The 18,434-nt window shown below is 45.1% G+C and overlaps 1 protein-coding gene across 1 annotated transcript in view; it reads right to left on the bottom strand.

Moving 5' to 3' along the window:
- The window catches only part of NOL8 (nucleolar protein 8), a 45,607-nt gene that overhangs the window by 15,292 nt on the left and 11,881 nt on the right, over positions 1–18,434 (bottom strand). The window contains exons 4-11 of the mRNA XM_068251993.1: positions 18,167–18,245; positions 15,988–16,141; positions 15,404–15,472; positions 11,705–14,224; positions 10,073–10,189; positions 9,197–9,319; positions 5,511–5,604; positions 3,258–3,402 (exon numbers count right to left, since the gene is read on the bottom strand). Coding sequence (XP_068108094.1) covers positions 3,258–3,402; positions 5,511–5,604; positions 9,197–9,319; positions 10,073–10,189; positions 11,705–14,224; positions 15,404–15,472; positions 15,988–16,141; positions 18,167–18,245 — 3,301 coding nt within the window. The remainder of the gene's footprint in view (positions 1–3,257; positions 3,403–5,510; positions 5,605–9,196; positions 9,320–10,072; positions 10,190–11,704; positions 14,225–15,403; positions 15,473–15,987; positions 16,142–18,166; positions 18,246–18,434) is intronic.

The raw sequence follows: 18,434 nt of genomic DNA, 5'->3' as shown, positions 1-18,434 counted from the left end.
ACGGGAGCTGCGTTTTTTTTGTGGCTACCTGATCCACTCAGCCCCACGGATTAGGTAGCCTACTTTTTTTTTTTTTTTTTTGAGCCTACCGCGGGCTCTCTAACATCTCACTGACCATCCCTATTAGTGAGTCAAGAAAAGGACATTTCTTGGAATTTGAAAATGAGAAGGAAGCCCTCTGTAGCGGGATACGTAGAGCAGCGCAGCACGACAATTACGCATCGAGTATGGCAGCGGTATTTTATCCTGTGTGCAAACCATTTCCCTGTCCAATAAAGATTGTCACTAATGATACAATTTCCCAAACAATGGTTTACGAACGTTTCTTCATTTGAACGATCGGAAATTATTGTTTGGGACCACAAAAATGTCCTAACTAATCTGATCAGATTGACAGGATCAAATCGAAAACTGGATCGATTTAATTACTCTGATTGGATTGGTTAGGAGATTTTAGCCCATTAGTGGTTCCAAAGGATCATATGGAGAATAGTTTGTAAACGATCGTTGGACAATTGTATCGTTAGTGGCCACCTTTAGTGTAAGTAGGTCACGACAAGCACCGTGTCAGCCAATATCGGTCTGGGATGCCGAGGAACTTTTCAAGGCAAAATAAATTCTGCAAAATTCACAGATCCCTGCATAGGAAATCCAGTTTTGTCATTTTTTTATGAACTGCACCGGCATCCGCAGCCAGCATTACAAATCCCATTACAGCAGCTGGGATTACCTTCCCTCTGTTCAATGGCTTTAGAGGAATCCCATGCTGGGAGGCAGATGGAGCCTGCCAGTCCTGATCCTCCTCTCAGCCTGTGAAGTCAGATAATCGCTGCCATAGTTTAGCACCCTCTGCTTGGCTGTATAAATAAAGATCCAATGAGGCTGGAACCACCCTTCAGCAAAATAAGCTCTATATTTAAATGACATTAAAGTTAACCTCCGGACTAAAAATCTACTCAGCAGAACTGAAAAGGCCTGGTGTTTCTTTAACAGTTTCACAGCATCAGAACTTTGTTTTTCTTACCAAAACATCATTTTTAGCTGCGTTTTTAGCTAAGCTCCACCCATCAAAGAAAAAAGCCCGTGTTTTTCCCCCATGATGCTGTGCAGAGCATGATGGGATTTCCTATGTTGTTATTCACGTTGTCTAGCAACTGGGAGAGGTGCTCAGGACACAGGACAGTTGGAACTGTGTCTCATGCTCCCTGTCACCTCCTTTCAAACAAAAAAATGGCTGCCCTCATGAAATCAAACATTTGCCTGTTCTTTTAAAACAAGGTGGGTAAGAGATTATATTACCTATCTATTTTAATTAACATAACTAATGTAACTTAATGACAGTATGTTTATTTAGGCTGGAGTTCCTCTTTAAAGTGGACCTGGACTCAGAACTTCCTCTCTGCTCTAGAAGAGAAGCAGCAGCATAATAACCTTTAGAGAAAAAACATTTCTTTGTTACGGCTGATACAAATCCCGCAGTAATGCTGCAGTGTGTCTACTTCCTGCTTTCATGAAAGCAGATATAGGGTTAACATCCTGTGTTTACCAATTAGCTGCTCTGCCGAGATTCCTGAGCTGACAGTTGAGAGATGAATTCACAACTTGTGATTAGTCACAGATGAGGGGGAATTGGACAGACTAAACTCCCTAAATACATACAGGGTGCACTTCTCTTCGTTTTCATTCTGTCCTGTGCAAGAATTCAGCTCCACTTTAAGTTGATAAAAATGGCTGACACCACAGCCCGCTGTTTCATGCTCGACGGCCTTCTTCAAGCCGAAAGCAATAAGGATCACATTTGGATTGAAGAAGGGTATCAAGCTTGAACCATTTTTATTGACTTAAAAGAGTCATCAGGCAATATAAACTTCCCCCGATCTACTTACATGGGGCTTCCTCCAGCCCCTTGCAGCTGACATGACCCTCACACCACAGCTCCGCTCTCAGCCACCAGCCCGGGATCCCCACACGGTGCAGCGGCCGACCTGGAGGTCATCCTCTACTGCGCCTGCGCCGCTGTCAATCAAGCCCACGTTATCCGCAGTGTAGTGCGCAGTACAGTCCGGACAACATGGATTTGATTGACAGTGGCGCTTGTGCAGGCGCAGTAGAGGGCGGCCTGGCGAGACACCGCCAGAGACCCCGGGCAGGTGACTGCGAGCAGAGCTGCAGTGTGGGACAAGTCAGCTGCAAGGGGCTGGAGAAAGCGCGCGCGCACACACACACACACACACACACACACACACACACGCACGCACACGAAGGGAAGAGGTAAGGAGGGAGTTAGCAGACAGGAGAGCAGGCAGCATGACTCATCGGAAGGGGGAGTGCAGAGAGAGAGAGAGTTAGCAGAGAGGAGAGCAGACAGTGTGACTCATCAGAAGGGGGGAGTACAGAGAGAGAGAGTTAGCAGATAGGAGAGCAGGCAGCATGACTCATCAGAAGGGGGAGTGCAGAGAGGAGTTAGCATACAGTGTGACTCATCAGAAGGAAGGGGTGAGGAGGGAGTTAGCAGAGAGGAGAGCAGACAGCATGACTCATCGGAAGGGGGAGTGCAGAGAGAGAGAGAGTTAGCAGAGAGGAGAGCAGACAGTGTGACTCATCAGAAGGGAGGGGTGAGGAGAGAGAGTTAGCAGAGAGGAGAGCAGGCAGCGTGACTCATCAGAAGGAAGGGGTGAGGAGGGAGTTAGCAGAGAGGAGAGCAGACAGCATGACTCATCGGAAGGGGGAGTGCAGAGAGAGAGAGAGTTAGCAGAGAGGAGAGCAGACAGTGTGACTCATCAGAAGGGAGGGGTGAGGAGAGAGAGTTAGCAGAGAGGAGAGCAGGCAGCGTGACTCATCAGAAGGAAGGGGTGAGGAGGGAGTTAGCAGAGAGGAGAGCAGACAGCATGACTCATCGGAAGGGGGAGTGCAGAGAGAGAGAGAGAGTTAGCAGAGAGGAGAGCAGACAGTGTGACTCATCAGAAGGGAGGGGTGAGGAGAGAGAGTTAGCAGAGAGGAGAGCAGGCAGCGTGACTCATCAGAAGGAAGGGGTGAGGAGGAAGTAAGCAGACAGGAGAGCAGACAGCATGACTCATCAGAAAGGAAAGTGCAGAGAGTGTTAGCAGGTTTTATGGAGCATTTTGTCTCCTCTCCTCTCTGCAGTTTTCTGCTTTACCGCGTGTGCTAATGCTTTGTGAATTGAGCCCAAAGTGTGAATCTTTAGCTCAGGGAGAAATATTCAGACACTCTTTCTTGTTATTAGACTTTTGCCTTACTTGAACTTTTTGGCCTTTTCTGCCCGTTTGCTTGTAGGCCGCGTCTCCACATTCACATTCATGATACTCTGCAGGATGCTCAGATTCTTCTTCTTCTCAGCAGAGAGATCATCTTCAGCATCTCCCGGTGACTTCTGGGCCTCTTCTGTACAAAACACAACGTTATTACTTTGCTGAGTGTACATGAAATCATCCGAATAGGGAGCTGCTGAAAGATCCCGTGTTTGCGTCAATACACAGCCAATCAGTGACAGATGACAACAAAAATGTCTCCCTCGGATGTTGCCCAGTGATACAACCAATGACGCATGCTAACCACTACGCCACTGTGGGCAGCATGGTGGTGTAGTGGTTAGCACTGTCGCCTTGCAGGGCTGGGTCCCCTGTACAAATTCCAGCCAGGCCACTATCTGCACAGAGTTTCTATGTTCTCCTTGTTTCTGTGTGGGTTTACTTCGGGCACTCCGGTTTCCTCCTACATCCCAAAAACATACAGATAAGTTAATTGGCTTCCCCTTATAATTGGCCCTAGACTACGATACATACACTATACATACATACATACATAGACATAGGACTATGGTAGGGATTAGATTATGAGCCTCTGAGGACAGTTAGTGACAAGACAATATACTCTGTACAGCGCTGCGTAATATGTCAGCGCTATATAAAAATACTAAATAATAATAATAATAATAATAATAATAAATATTAGTAAGACCTACATATTTCATTCATTTACTAGCATAAGAGTAAATGGTTTTATGGACACTGCATGAAATCCAAAGATTTATTATTGTTTTGGATTTATATAGCGCCAGAATCTTCTGTAGTGCTTTACAATCGAGAATACACAGTATACTAAAGAGGTCCTGTAGTGACATATAGCAGAATGCAGTAAAGAGGCCCTGTAGTGACATATAGTGGAATGCAGTAAAGAGGCCCTGTAGTGACATATAGTGGAATTCAGTAAAGAGGCCCTATAGTGACATATAGCAGAATGCAGTAAAGAGGCCCTGTAGTGACCTATAGCAGAATGCAGTAAAGAGGCCCTGTAGTGACATATAGCAGAATGCAGTAAAGAGGCCCTGTAGTGACATATAGCAGAATGCAGTAAAGAGGTCCTGTAATGACATATAGCAGAATGCAGCAAAGAGGCCCTGTAGTGACATATAGCGGAATGCCGTAAAGAGGCCCTGTAGTGACATATAGCAGAATGCAGTAAAGAGGCCCTGTAGTGACCTATAGCAGAATGCAGTAAAGAGGCCCTATAGTGACATATAGCAGAATGCAGTAAAGAGGCCCTGTAGTGACCTATAGCAGAATGCAGTAAAGAGGCCCTATAGTGACATATAGCAGAATGCAGTAATGAGGCCCTGTAGTGACATATAGCAGAATGCAGTAAAGAGGCCCTGTAGTGACATATAGTGGAATGCAGTAAATTATCCAGGACACCCAATTTTACAGTGATTTTCATGGTTTCAGAAACACTTCCTATATTTATAAATTGCTGCATATTGGTATGTAGCCCCGCCCTCCGAGTGATGGTTGGCCTAGGCTTTTTAGCTATGTGGAATTCTCCTCCCAGGGCATTCTGGGAGACCAGGTATATTTTGTACTGGCTTCGGAATTCTCAGTAAACAAACATTCTGTAGCGGCGCACCTGCAAGGGTTAAGGGCCACTATCGCAAAAAAAAGTAGGCAGTTAAAATCTGACACAACCGACAGGTTTTGGGCCAGTCCATCTCCTCATGGGGGATTCTCAGGGTTTTCTTTGTTTTCAACAGCATTTCCTGAACAGCAGTTGCAAAGTCTAACTGACAAAATAGTGTGTAAATGAGTAGGGAGGCTGGCTGGTTACTTACTATTTTGGCAGTTAAACTGCTGTTCAGGAAATGCTGTTGAAAACAAAGAAAACCCTGAGAATCCCCCATGAGGAGATGGACTGGCCCAAAACATGTCGGTTATGTCAGATTTTAACTGCCTACTTTTTTTGCGATAGTGGTGCTTTAAAGCGGTTGCCATCTGTGACAAATTTCACAATGTAAATCAGGGTGAGAAAAGACTTTACAATGGGCAAACACTGAGTAAACAATTTATAAATGAATATTGTAAATAAACAAAACAAACAAAAAAAAACACACACAAAAAAAAGCAAGCAGTTTTATTCATTGTTATTTTCACTGCATTTCCTTGTTGTGTGTTTTTTGCTCACATTTCAGTCAGTTTCCAGCTTGTGTTAATGTAACATACCCGAGGCATCCTCATCATCACTGCTGCTCTCTAAAAATCGCGAATCCATTTTAAATCGCTCGTCTGTTCCGAAGCGGGACTGTAAGCGCATGAGCTGTAGGGATTGGAAGGAGGAGATACAGTGTAAGAATGCTTTAAAGGGATCCTGAACTGAGTAAATAAAATAAACACTTGTGGTAACTTCACATGAACATGACATCAGTTCCTCTCAGAAACTCACAATTTTCTTCTGACAATTCCTTCCAGTTCTGACAACATTTTGTCAGATCTGAAATATATCAGTTACTGTCAGTCATATATCAGTTGCTTTCAGTTATAGCTGAGAGGACATCTAATGTGCCAGGTAAAGTCCATGTTTCCTATGACTCAAGTGGGCGATGTTACTGGTTAATGTGCAGACCAGAAGCTGTTATGGGGTAATGGCCATTTTCAAAATGGAGGATGGAGAATTCCATTGATCACAGTGGATAAACGGGACACAGGAGAGGAGAAAGAGATTGATGAGTAGACTACATGGGAGGTAAGTATGACCTGTATATGTTTATTTTGACTTTTAATTTTCAGTTCAGGTTTCCTTTAATATTTAGCAATGAAAGTATGTTCAAAGCAGCATTTTAAACTCACACACATGCAGCCACTAAGGGAACTGTACTGGTTATTAACTGCCCCGGTCCCATAAAACTCCATCCCTGATAGTCTGCCAGGAGACCCCATAGGAAACGTATTCTGATCTAATCAACCCTTTTTTACCAGTGAGAGACCAGGGAACACATTGCTTCAGACAGAGGCGCTCTGCTCACTCCCAGACCTGCATTGTATGTGTTCCTACTTATTGCCTGATGAAGCAGGGTCACCTGCGAAACGCATTGTACTGAACACCTGGAGTATAGAATAACATTTTTTGTTGATTTAACAGCAGCATTTTCTGGTGTCTGCTGAGAGGAGGTAAGTCCTCCACTGCCTCTCCTGTTTTTAAACTTTTTAGTAAATTTTATCCTGTTGGAGCCTCTGTTCATTTGTTGTACATTACTTCAGAGGAATAGGCAAGGCACAGCAGTGGGTTCAGAGGTGAGAGCACTAGGGGACACAGATCTTGGATGCACAGCAACTTCCGCTGCTGTGGCATTAAGTAGCATGTCAGACTGTCCCTTTACATACCGCCAAAAAGGACGTCATAATGCATCCATCACCCTAGAGATAGCCAGATTACAGCCACGGAGCCCCCCACAAGTAAGAGGCCCAGGGAGGAAAGGGGTGCTGATTTAAGGACAGCTCAGATGCAGCCTTCCCTGTATATTAAATTTTGGGGCTGATCGGCTCACTAAAGGGAACCTGAAGTGAGAGAGATATTATATAGTAAATACAAGTTGCCTGGAATCCTGCTAATCTCTTTGGCTGCAGTAGTGTCTGAATCACACACCTGAAACAAGCATGCAGCTAATTCAGTCTGACTTCAGTCAGAGCACCTCATCTGCATATGCTTGTTCAGGGTTATGGCTAAATGTACAATAGGGCTGGATCGGACGGTAAACGGCAGTTTTCGGAGGGGGCAATGAAAATGTTTCAAAGGAATCAGCCAAGGTTTTTAAATGACAGCGATAGCTTTTGCCATTGTTCACTTAAATGTTGCGGTAGATACCGTGGTCATCGCATCTTGGACGCTACATGTAACGTCCAGCGACAGCTGCATTTGGCGTTTCCGTGTCCCCCTAGGGGCTCAAAAACGATGTCAGGCCGAAATGCTGGGAACTGATGCCTAAACTACCTGCTGCCAGCCATCCCGCAGGAGCCCGTCTGGACCAGCCCTTATAGGCAGAGGATCAGCAGGACAGCCAGGCAACTGGTATTGTTTAACCACTTGAGGACCGCAGTGTTAAACCCCCCAAAAGACTAGGCCATTTTTCCCTAAATGGGCCACTGCAGCTTTAAGGCCTTGCTGCAGGGCCGCACAACACAGCCCACAAGTAATCCCCCCCCCCCAGAGCTCTTAGTTGGTGGGGTCTGATTGCTCCCAGGTTATTTTATTTTTTTAAGTATTTATTAATTTTTTTAATTTTACATTTTGTATTTTTTTCCAGGTCCCTCCCTCCGGGAGGGAGGGGTCATAGGCTGCTGCAATCATAGGCTACTGCTGCTGGGAGGGAGTCCCAGCAGCAGCAGCCTATGATTGCAGATCGCTCCCGTCTCCCCCAGGGGGGACAGCCATGTCACACGGCTGTCCCCAGTACAGCGCTGCTGCAGATCGCAGCGCTGTACAGTTTTATTAGATGACGGTTTCGCCGTCTAACAGTCTCCAGGCCGGGATCGCCGCTGGGAGACTGAAGGTGGAGCGGAGCTTGGTCAGCAGAGCGAAGATGCGCGCAAGAGGTTAAAACAAAAAAATATGTCATCCTCCATATCCCTTTCACTTCAAGTTCCCTTTAAAGAGACTCTGTAACAAAAATTTCATGCTTTGTTCTACCATCCTACAAGTTCCTAAACCTGTTCTAATGTGCTCTGGCTTACTGCAGCACTTTCTACTATCACAGTCTCTGTAATAAATCAATGTATCTTTCCCCTGTCAGACTTGTCGCCCTGTGTCTGGAAGGCTGCCAACTCTTTCGTGCTGATCTGTTATGCACGCCCCTCTATGCACACTCCCGTGTGTGTGTGTTATTTACATAAGCCAGCAGTGTCTCTGCTTATCAGTGAAAGAGAGCTGTATAAAAATCCTCCTCTGTTAGGCTGTGAAAGTAGCTGGCTGACACATACTGAGGAATTACAAACACAGGCACAGGCAGAGCTGTCTGCAGGAAGCCTGTTACTCTTCAGTGCATGGGAGCTGCAGGGGGACAGAAGGTAAACACACAAATGATCTCTTGAGATTCAAAAGGAAGGGTGTATACAGCCTGCTTGTGTATGGATGTATTTTCTATGTGTGGACATACTGTACATCAACTTACTTCCTGTTTTGGTGGCCATTTTGTTTGTTTATAAACAAACTTTTTAAAACTGTTTTTGACTACTTTTAATGCGGCGGGGAGCGGCGAAATTGTGACAGAGGGTAATAGGAGATGTCCCCTAACGCACTGGTATGTTTACTTTTGTGCGATTTTAACAATACAGATTCTCTTTAAAGCCTCCAAACAACTTGATAAAGCAAATGGACATGGCATGGAAAGTATATAAAAACAAGTATATTTCTGTTTACTTGGAGCCCGAGACTGGCTTTGTCAGGCTGAACACACACTTTTCCAAAAATAAGTTTTGATGCCTTTAAGTGGACCTGAACTCTTGCACAGGACAGAAGGAAAACAGAGAAATGCACCCTGTATGTATTTAGAGAGTTTAGCCTGTCTAATACTAATACCCCCTCATCTGTGACTAATCACAAGCTGTAATGTGATCTCTTAGCAGTGTCAACTGACTGCCACAACAGAGCAGCTAATTTGTAAACACAGGATGTTAACCCTATGTCTGTTTCCATGAAAGCAGGAAGTAGGCACATTGCAGATTTATATCAGCTGTAGAAAATAATTTTTTTTCTTTAAATGTTATTACGCTGTTGCTTATCTTTTAGAGCAGAGTGGAGGTTCTGAGTCCAGGTCTGCTTTAAAAAGCTAAACAAAACAACAGTTACAAATTCTGGACACGCCTGCTTCCTACAGGTTATTTTCGGGGACCTCTTTAGGTGCGACTATACAGACCTTCTCGCCAGATCGCCCCTCATACTGAGCTTTAATTTCAAATCTCTCATCGTTCTTCTCATCTTCACTCCCAGAATCCTCTTCACTGCTGTCAAACAGCTTTGCTGCACCTTGCTTTGCTTTCTGCGTGAGAAAAGAATATAGATAGACAGATAGATGTCAATGGATTGTAGGACGCAGATGCATATTTTCATTTATAATACAAGCTAGGCCTGAACGATAAAATCGAATTTAAACCGAAATCACAATCACCAAGATCACGATTTCGGAATCGTCAAAGCGGCGAGTATCGCGATGACGTCATTTCCGCATGGGGAAGTTTGAAGAAGCGGCTTCATACTTCCCCCAAGTCCCGGCGCGTCAGGCCCGCAGCATCGGCAGTGTTGGCCATACCTTCCACACGAACCAAACCCTATCCAGCCTCTATCACCATCTGCTGGCTCTTGTGCACGGCATACTTCCTGGTTCCTGTATGTCACATGACCTACAGGAAGTACGCTGTGCATTAGATCCTGCAGGAGAAGAAGTAGATAGACAGGCATCGCTGGACTTGTGCTGGAAGGTATGTCCAGTCCTGCCGCAACTTGGGGGACAGAGGGGGCACAGAGAGAGACACAGAGGGGGACACAGAGAAAGGAGGCACAAAGAGAGACACTGAGTGAGCACAGAGAGACACACAAAGCGGGTACAGAGGGGACACAAAGAGAAACGGGGACAGAGAGACACAGAGGGGGAACAAAGCTTGATTTAAAGGAAATCGCGAATCGAAATCTTGATTTTGGACAGAAAATCGCTCAATTCAATTTTTTCCTAAAATCCTTCAGGCCTAATACAAGCTATGGGTGGGACAAGATCTGGACACTGCAGAACACTCACACTGTCGTTAGGAAGGACTTTAGTCTCGCTGGTAGGTTTTTGCTCTTCTTTCTCACTTTCTGTCCCAGACTCAGAACTGAACACAATGTGCTGAGTCTTCTTAGAAGCCTGGGACTCCTGAATTAAAGGACGACAAATCGATAAGACACAAAAATTACAAACTGTACCATACACAAAATTACATACTGTACCATTATTTTTTGGCGTGCTGCACAAAGCAGTGGTAAATGTTACCCGTACTAACGCCAGGGATGTGGAGCCCACGGTACCCTACTAGCGATGCAATACATTACGGAATACCTTGTGCATTGCTATTAGTAATGAGACAGTGCAGTGCTGACACTGTACAGATGCGTCTCTAGCTTCCTGGGGAGGCGGCGGGAGAACGAGCGGCAAGCTGCGTTGGCTTCCTGTGGGGGGGAAGTTAGGAGAACAATGCGATCGGGCCTCCGGGATCGCTAAGGCGCTATTCTGCATGTATATACAGCTTAGTGCAGCTCAAGTCCACCTGATCATTTTGGTACAACTGCAAACTTATCACTTAGCATCTGAGTGAAGTAGAGGTTTCAGTATTAACCCTTCCCGTAACTTAGATACCTTTTACATTTTCTTTCCAATTAGTTTTACGCTGTTTAAACTGTACCTGATGGTAAGCTCAGGTCAAAAGATAAATAATTACTTAGGAAGAGGGAAGTCTCTGGATCCTGTAGAGGCTTCCAGTGGCATCCTCTGATCACCCGCACCAGAGCACTGACTCCCCAAAAGAATCAGACAAGCTCTTGTCGGATTCCACACTTGTGACCACATTCCTATTCAAGCATGAAGATGGCCATACTGTGCCTGTGCTAGCATGGCCGTGCTCATGTACAAAGAGGAGCACAGACACGATGTGCAGGAGGGTCCTGGACAGTGGTGGAGGACCGGATGATGGAGAGGGAAGACTCTGGACCATACAGAGGCTTACCACTCCTTAAATGATACCAGAGCTCAAAAGTTTTGGAGAAACCGGGGGAGAAAGCATATACTATCACCTGTATGGATATCCCCCACTCCCCCTGTTCTCCTCTCTGCCCCCTTTATCTTACAAAACAGCCCCCCAGGATCCTCTTCCGGTCGCCAGGGTCGGGCTTTACTGCACAGTCTCGGCCAGGCTGCGCGTGCCAGTGGCTAGGAGAGCACCGCGCATGACATACGTATGATGTAGTGACGTCATGTGCATGCACGGTGCTCTCCCGGCTATGGGCACGTGCTGTAGGACGCGCGCAGCCAGTCCAGTGCCTGCGCGGTAAAACCTGATGCCTACGGCCGTAAGAGGATCCCAAGAGGCTGTTAGGTAAGATAAAGGGGGCAGAGAGGAGAACGGGGGGAGTGGACAGGTGATCGTATATGCTTGCTCCCCCGTTTCTCCAAAACTTTTGAGCTCTGGTATCCTTTAAGTATTTAACTTTTTACCTGGTGTTACCTCAAGTTATTTTTAAAACTTTAGAGCACAGATGAGATTAGAGTTTCACCTCAGATAAAGTTTTGTTTAATTCAATAGGTTTACTAAATTGGAAAACTAATTAGATAGAAACACTGAGTTGAGTATTGCGGACTTTACCTAAGACATGTTTTACATGTAGGAAGTCTTACCATCTTCAGAAGAGCACCTTGGATGGTTTTCTTCTGTAATTCACGTTCTTTTCTCCGCTCCTCCATCGCAGCTAAACGCTTCTGATTGTCTTTCTTCTGTTTGGCCTCTGAAGCAGGCTGATCTTTTATGGAAACCGTTGGGGTGGCACAAGATTTACCAGCTGGTGATGTGGTGGGACTCGAGTCAGTGCTGGAATCATCATCGCTACTTGTATCGCTGCTGCTTGTGCTCTCCTGCTTTGCTTCTGGCAATTTCTTCCTGAGATCTCGGCCAGGTTCCTCTGTTTTTCCTTTCTTTGTGTCTCCACTTGTTCGCTTATTGGAGTTCCCCTCACTGCTGTCTTCTGAGACAGGTGTAGCTTGACCACAGAATTTTGCAGACAAGCTGGAGGATGATGGTGAAGATGAAGCCATCAGAGAACCCAACCCCTTAAATTCTGGAAGGTTCACTGGAGGACCTTTCTTTCTCTTATGCTTTGGCCGTTCATCATCACTACCACTGTCTTCTAAAATCGAAGCTACGATGTCATCAGGTTCTATGCCTCTCTTCTTTGTAATGTTCTTAACCGGTTGAGATCCTGGGTCCTTTTTCTTTTTGTTATCGACTGTCTCATCTTCACTGATATTTTCTTTTATATGGTCTTTCACAAGAGAAGGCTTCACTGCTCTCTTTTTAGGCTTCCCCTCTTCTTCCTCGCTATCACCATCTTCTAAAATTGAAGCCACAATGTCATCGGGTTCTATACCTCTCTTTGTTACCTTCCTAATCTTTTGATAACCTGGCCCTTCTTTTTTGACGTTCTCCTCACCTTCCTCATCTTCACTTACATCTTCTTGTTTATGGGCTTTAACAAGAGAAGGTTTCGGTGTAACAGATTTTGCTTTTAGCATCTTAATTTCAATATTATTGCCACAAGATTTTGGCTTGGTAGAATCCATCTGTTGACATGAATCAGAGTCACTGTCGTCCGTTTCTACTTTTTCACTCGGGCCATTGAATTCACCTCTATGCAAAGTCTTAGCTTTCTGTTTGTCCTTAACTGCTTCGGAGATTAGTTTATGGTTTGGTTTCTGCTCCTTCGCTGAATTATCAGGAGAGCATTTATCTGGCTTTGGAGATGTTCTTTTTGTAAATTGACTGGTATTGGCAGAGTCGGACTCACTTTCGTACTCTTCATCTTCACTTATATCATCACTGTCACGTTCCACTGCTTCTTTCGACATGGCTTCCAAATCCCCCATAGTCAAATCCAGCCGATAGCAGTTCTGCATCATAGCTTCGTACTCTTCATCGGAAAAGGAATCGCTGCTCTCTGCTCCAGAGGCACTAGATTCGCTATCAAATTCTGACTCGAACACCGTAGCCTTGGGCTTGTGTAAGCTCTTTGCACCGAGCCCAACTGTAGACGCCTGCTTCTTATTATGTATGTTTAAAGAGTTGTCATTCTTTAAAACAGTCCTTTTTTTCTTTTTATCGCTTCTGCAGTCATCTTGTGTTGTCTTGGCTACAGTGATTATTTCATCTGTATCAGCAGAATCGTACTCCTCGTCACCCTGCGTGCTCAAGTCGGGCTTCTGTGCCTTGGCGTCCCGTTTTCCCCAGTGTGTGGTGTAGCTAAGCTCAAAAGAGTCATCCACCACTTCCACGTTAGAGTCTTCAGCATGGTCAACAGACCCAATTCTTGCTTTCTCTCTTTGTAGGACAGCTTGGAGCTCCTTCTCAGAGTCATATTCTTCATCGGAAATGGAATCGCTTCTCTCAGCAGCACTAGATTCGTTATCAGATTCCGACTCGGGCTCCGTAGCTTTGGGCTTGTGTAAGCTCTTTGCACCGAGCCCAACTGTAGACGCCTGCTTCTTATTGTGTACTTTTAAAGAGGAGTTGTCAATCTTTACAACTGTTGCTTTTTTCTTTTTATCACTTCTACAGTCATCTTGTGTTGTCTTTGCTACAGTGATTATTTCATCTGTATCAGCAGAATCGTACTCTTTGTCACCCTGCGTGCTTAAGTCGGGCTTCTGTGCCTTGGCGTCCCGTTTTCCCCAATGTGTGGTGTAGCTGAGCTCAAAAGAGTCATCCACCACTTCAACATTGGAGTCTTCAGCATGGTCAACGGACCCCATTCTTGTGCGCTCTCTTTGTAGGACAGCTTGGAGCTCCTCCTCAGAGTCGTACTCCTCATCAGTCATACTGTTGATGCTCTTGGTCACTAAGTGTCCACGTATTTTCGTCTGTTGGGGCTTCCTTGCATTATGACTTTCATACACACTCTGAGGAACAAAGGCTGAAGGAACTCTGGTGGACATCTTTCTGTTGCTAACATCTCCTTTGACCAAAAACTTGGAGGCCTTTTTTGGAGGGCTTTTGAAGGCCGGAAATTCCCCTCTACGTTTTTTACTGATTTCATCGTCGCCTCCTTCCAGCTGCCACGTTAATTTGGACACGGGGACTGTCTCGAAGGAGTCGTCATCTATTTTTTTGATATTGTGACAGAATTTCGAGGGATCGTATTTCATGCTGTTAACCAATGTTAAGGAACAACCAAAATGTGTATTAGGAATGCAATAGGCAGTAACAGCTGGTAGGAGGGGCTACAACCTGCTACCCAGTACGTCACCATCCATTTTACTGCAGCCCTACACACATGCAGACCTGCCACCATTAACCCTCACGTGCATACCTACAAGCCAGCTGATGGCATCAGTGAGTCGCAGACAGCGGGGATCTCACCTGAAACACTGGCGGAGCTGCAATATGTAAACTACACCCACCAAATACCAGGGCTGTGGAGGTGCAATTTTTGGCTTTCTGGATTCGGTGGTTTAATAATCTGAGGCAGGGGTAGGGAACCTATGGCTCGGGAGCCAGATGTGGCCCTTTAGTTGGCTACATCTGGCTCATATACAAGTCAGTAGGGGTTGATTCACTAAGATACACTGCTCAAGCAGCACAGCTTAGTGTGGCAGCGCAAGTAACATTTTTAAAGTAGGCGCTCTACCGCTGTAGCATGCACTACTAACTTACTCGCGCTCCCCCCCCCCAAACTAACAGCTGCTTCAATTGTGCCACCCTGGACCCTGTCAGGTCCAGTGACTTTGTAGGACAAGATCCCCGCACTTTGATTAGCCCAATAGGCTGCTTGTCACTTTACAGGCAGCCTATTGGGCCAAAGTGCAAGGATCTCCACCAACAAAGTGAATCAACCCCCAAGTCAGCTAGCTAATTGTACAAGCTGTTAGTCAGTATTTCTCCTCTCTGGCTCTCGTGGACATTGCTGATGGTGCTGAAACCCAAGAGAAGCTGAAGACATGTCTGACACTTCCACTGCCCACCGGATCAACTGTATACACATCACCATGGCAACAGGGATGTGATCCCTCTGCTTGCTGTGCCAGTTTGAAACATGTTGTATGAATCTCAGGAAAATACATTTTAAAATATATGGCATTTATGGCTCTCTCAGCCAAAGGTTCCTGACCCCTGATTCTGAGGAGTCGGATGATTTTTGTAGTGATTCCATAGCCCTGGTAGAACTGTGGAGTTGAGGAGTCGGATGAATTTTTGGGTACCTGGACTCGGTGGTTTCATAAAGTTGGAAGATGGATGAATTTTGTACAGACTCCACAGCTTTGCCAAATAGTTTTCTCAGTAAACTCTTAAAAAGGTATAAACCAGCGGGGTCAGCAATAAAAGGATATCTTGCTTTGCTTGCTTCCATTTAGATGTAGAACAGGCAAGACTCTTCCAAACTTGCTCACCACCCAATTCTAAAAAACATCAAAGAGAAAAAACAGCAATAAAATTCAACTCTGTTCATATCTTTTGTAAACATTTTTTTTAGCAGGAAATATAGAATTCATTGGAACACACATGAGATTTGTTACCAAGTAAAATACACGGTTAACTACTTTTTTCCCCATGTAGCTACATTGAGCCTCTGTAGAAGCACATTGGCGCAAAACGGACATAAGGCCCTCCTCTTCCTATTGCACCCACCTGCCACATCCTGCTTCCATATGGTATGTGTTATCTGTAACCTGCAGTCTGTCACATTTCATGTTATTGGTAAAACAAAGCTCATAGCAAGCAGCGCCGAGCAGCCCTCCTTTTGTCACTACTACACTTCTCTACGCAACACGGCTCTGAGCACGCTGGCAGTGCTTGCAGGATTGTAACTTCTATGCTGCCAGCCCCCCCTCCTCCTCCATTCTTCTATGCTGTGAAGCTGCAGTGCCAGCGCTCTTCTGTGGTTTCTGTATTCTGTAGACTAGACGAGACCTGCCTTGTGATTTGGCACTTCAGTGCCCGGAACAGCGGACTTCATCTGAAAATCAGTAACTCCGGCCTTCTCCAGGGATTGCACCAAGTCAGTCTGCGACCTCCTCCGGGATTTGGCTTCCTCTTTCTCTTTGGCTTTCTGCCGCTCTTGTGACAGCCTGCAAGAGCCGAAGCACACATACGCAATTCAGTGTCCATTATCCAATAAAGTGGAAAAAGTAACAACATATATATCCAGTAACCAATAACAAAAATGATCACTTACAGAAGCAGCACTGTAGTGACATATAGCAGAATGCAGTAAAGAGGCCCTGTAGTGACATATAGCAGAATGCAGTAAAGAGGCCCTGTAGTGACCTATAGCAGAATGCAGTAAAGAGGCCCTGTAGTGACATATAGTAGAATGCAGTAAAAAGAGGCCCTGTAGTGACATATAGCAGAATGCAGTAAAGAGACCCTGTAGTGACCTATAGCAGAATGCAGTAAAGAGGCCCTGTAGTGACATATAGTAGAATGCAGTAAAGAGGCCCTGTAGTGACATATAGCAGAATGCAGTAAAGAGGCCCTGTAGTGACATAGTAGAATGCAGTAAAGAGGCCCTGTAGTAAAATATAGTAGAATGCAGTAAAGAGGCCCTGTAGTGACATATAGAAAAATGCAGTAAAGAGGCCCTGTAGTGACATGTAATAGATTATTCAGGATACCAACTTTTATGGTAAAATATCCTAGTTTCAGAATCAGAAAAACGTCCTATATCTATATATTGCTGTATATTGTATGTAAACCCCACCCTCCCAGTGATGTCACAGCCTTAGCTGTTTAGCTAGGCAGAATCCTCCTCCCCTAAACACTTAGACCAGGTATTATTTCTACTGCCTGGGAGTACAGATTGATGGGAAATTAAGCGTCAGGAATCAAATCTCTGCTGTTGTGAAACATTCCTTCTTTCATCTAAGGAATATTGCAAGGATTAAACACCTAATTCCTTCAGAGGATCTTCCAACCCTAGTTCATGCCTTCGTCACATCAAGGTTAGACTACTGCAACGTCCTCTACACAGGCCTGCATAAGAAAGACTTACGCCGCCTGCAATTAGTACAGAATGCCGCCGCAAGGCTGGTAACGAGCCAACCCCGCCATTACCACATAACACCAACCCTGAGCTCACTCCACTGGCTACCGATAAAATGGAGAATTCTGTTTAAGATTGGCTTACTGACATTCAAATCCTTGCACAATCTGGGCCCTGGATACCTGAAGGACTTGTTGCAACTACATCACTCCCCCCACAATCTTAGATCAAAAGGACGTAACACCTTGGTCACCCCCAGAGTCCACCTCAAAACCTTTGGAGACAGAGCCTTTTGTCATGCTGCCCCTACACTTTGGAACTCCCTGCCACACCCAATCAGGACAGCTCCATCCCTGGAAGCATTTAAGTCTAAACTGAAAACCTACCTCTTCAGTCTGGCATTCATGAACATCTGAATATCTCCTCTGTAACACAACCCAGCCTGCAACCCTGTATTAATCTGAGACACAACTATGCGCTTTGAGTCCTATGGGAGAAAAGCGCTTTACAAATGTTATTGTATTGTACTGGCTTTGGAACTCTCAGTAAACAAAAATTCTGCAGAGATCACCTGACAGCACCAACGATGTTGCCGCCTGTGATAAATTTCAGAATGTAGATCAGGGTGATGACAGACTTTTACAGGGGAAATACACCACACATTCTTTCAGGGCTAGTTCACAGTGCTCAGTTGTGTTGCATTACTATTTTTTCTTTTCTCTGACCCTGGAGATTAACTCGTGACCTCATGCTTCACAGGAAGAGAAAGTGCCTCTGGATCTCTCAGCTGCCTAAGTGTATATTCAGTCTCCATTGAGGTTCACTTATAACGTGCTTTATGTAACCGGCCATTGTGAACCTAGCTTCAGAAATCATTCGGGAAGAAAGCACATGGCAAAAGTTTTGCAGTGTGAACTAAGCCAGTTTACTGAAGATAATCATTATTTATAAACCATGTCACAAGGGCCGAGGGTTTTCTGATGGGTAACTAGACAGCTGTGCTCATCGGCAGCAAGATGCTGCAGACTTACTTTATATAAAAAAAACCCCACCTGCCTACCAAACTAAAAACTAAAGCAAACCCGCGCAGATTAGAAGCGTCTTTGCTTACCTATCTAAGAAGCTTTCCTTGGCCATTTCAATTTGGATCTGTCCACCTTTCCATTTTGTCTTGTTTAGAAGAGACATGCCTAGAAAACAAATGCAATGCTGTGATTCCAGATGACAAGTTTTATTCTTGATGGATGATAGTCGCTAGAGATCATGTGACCTTTCCCACAGACTGGGCATCAGCAACGCAGTGACTACAATCTACCTGGCCATCGAGGCCGTATGACGTGTACATCGTATTCTTATGACCTGGCTCTGGTGTTCACCAT

This window comes from Hyperolius riggenbachi, chromosome 9 (assembly GCF_040937935.1).
Source record: "Hyperolius riggenbachi isolate aHypRig1 chromosome 9, aHypRig1.pri, whole genome shotgun sequence".
NCBI classification, from domain to species: domain Eukaryota; kingdom Metazoa; phylum Chordata; class Amphibia; order Anura; family Hyperoliidae; genus Hyperolius; species Hyperolius riggenbachi.
The sequence above is the reverse complement of the archived record's forward strand: the minus strand, read 5'-3'. Positions and strand labels throughout refer to the sequence as shown.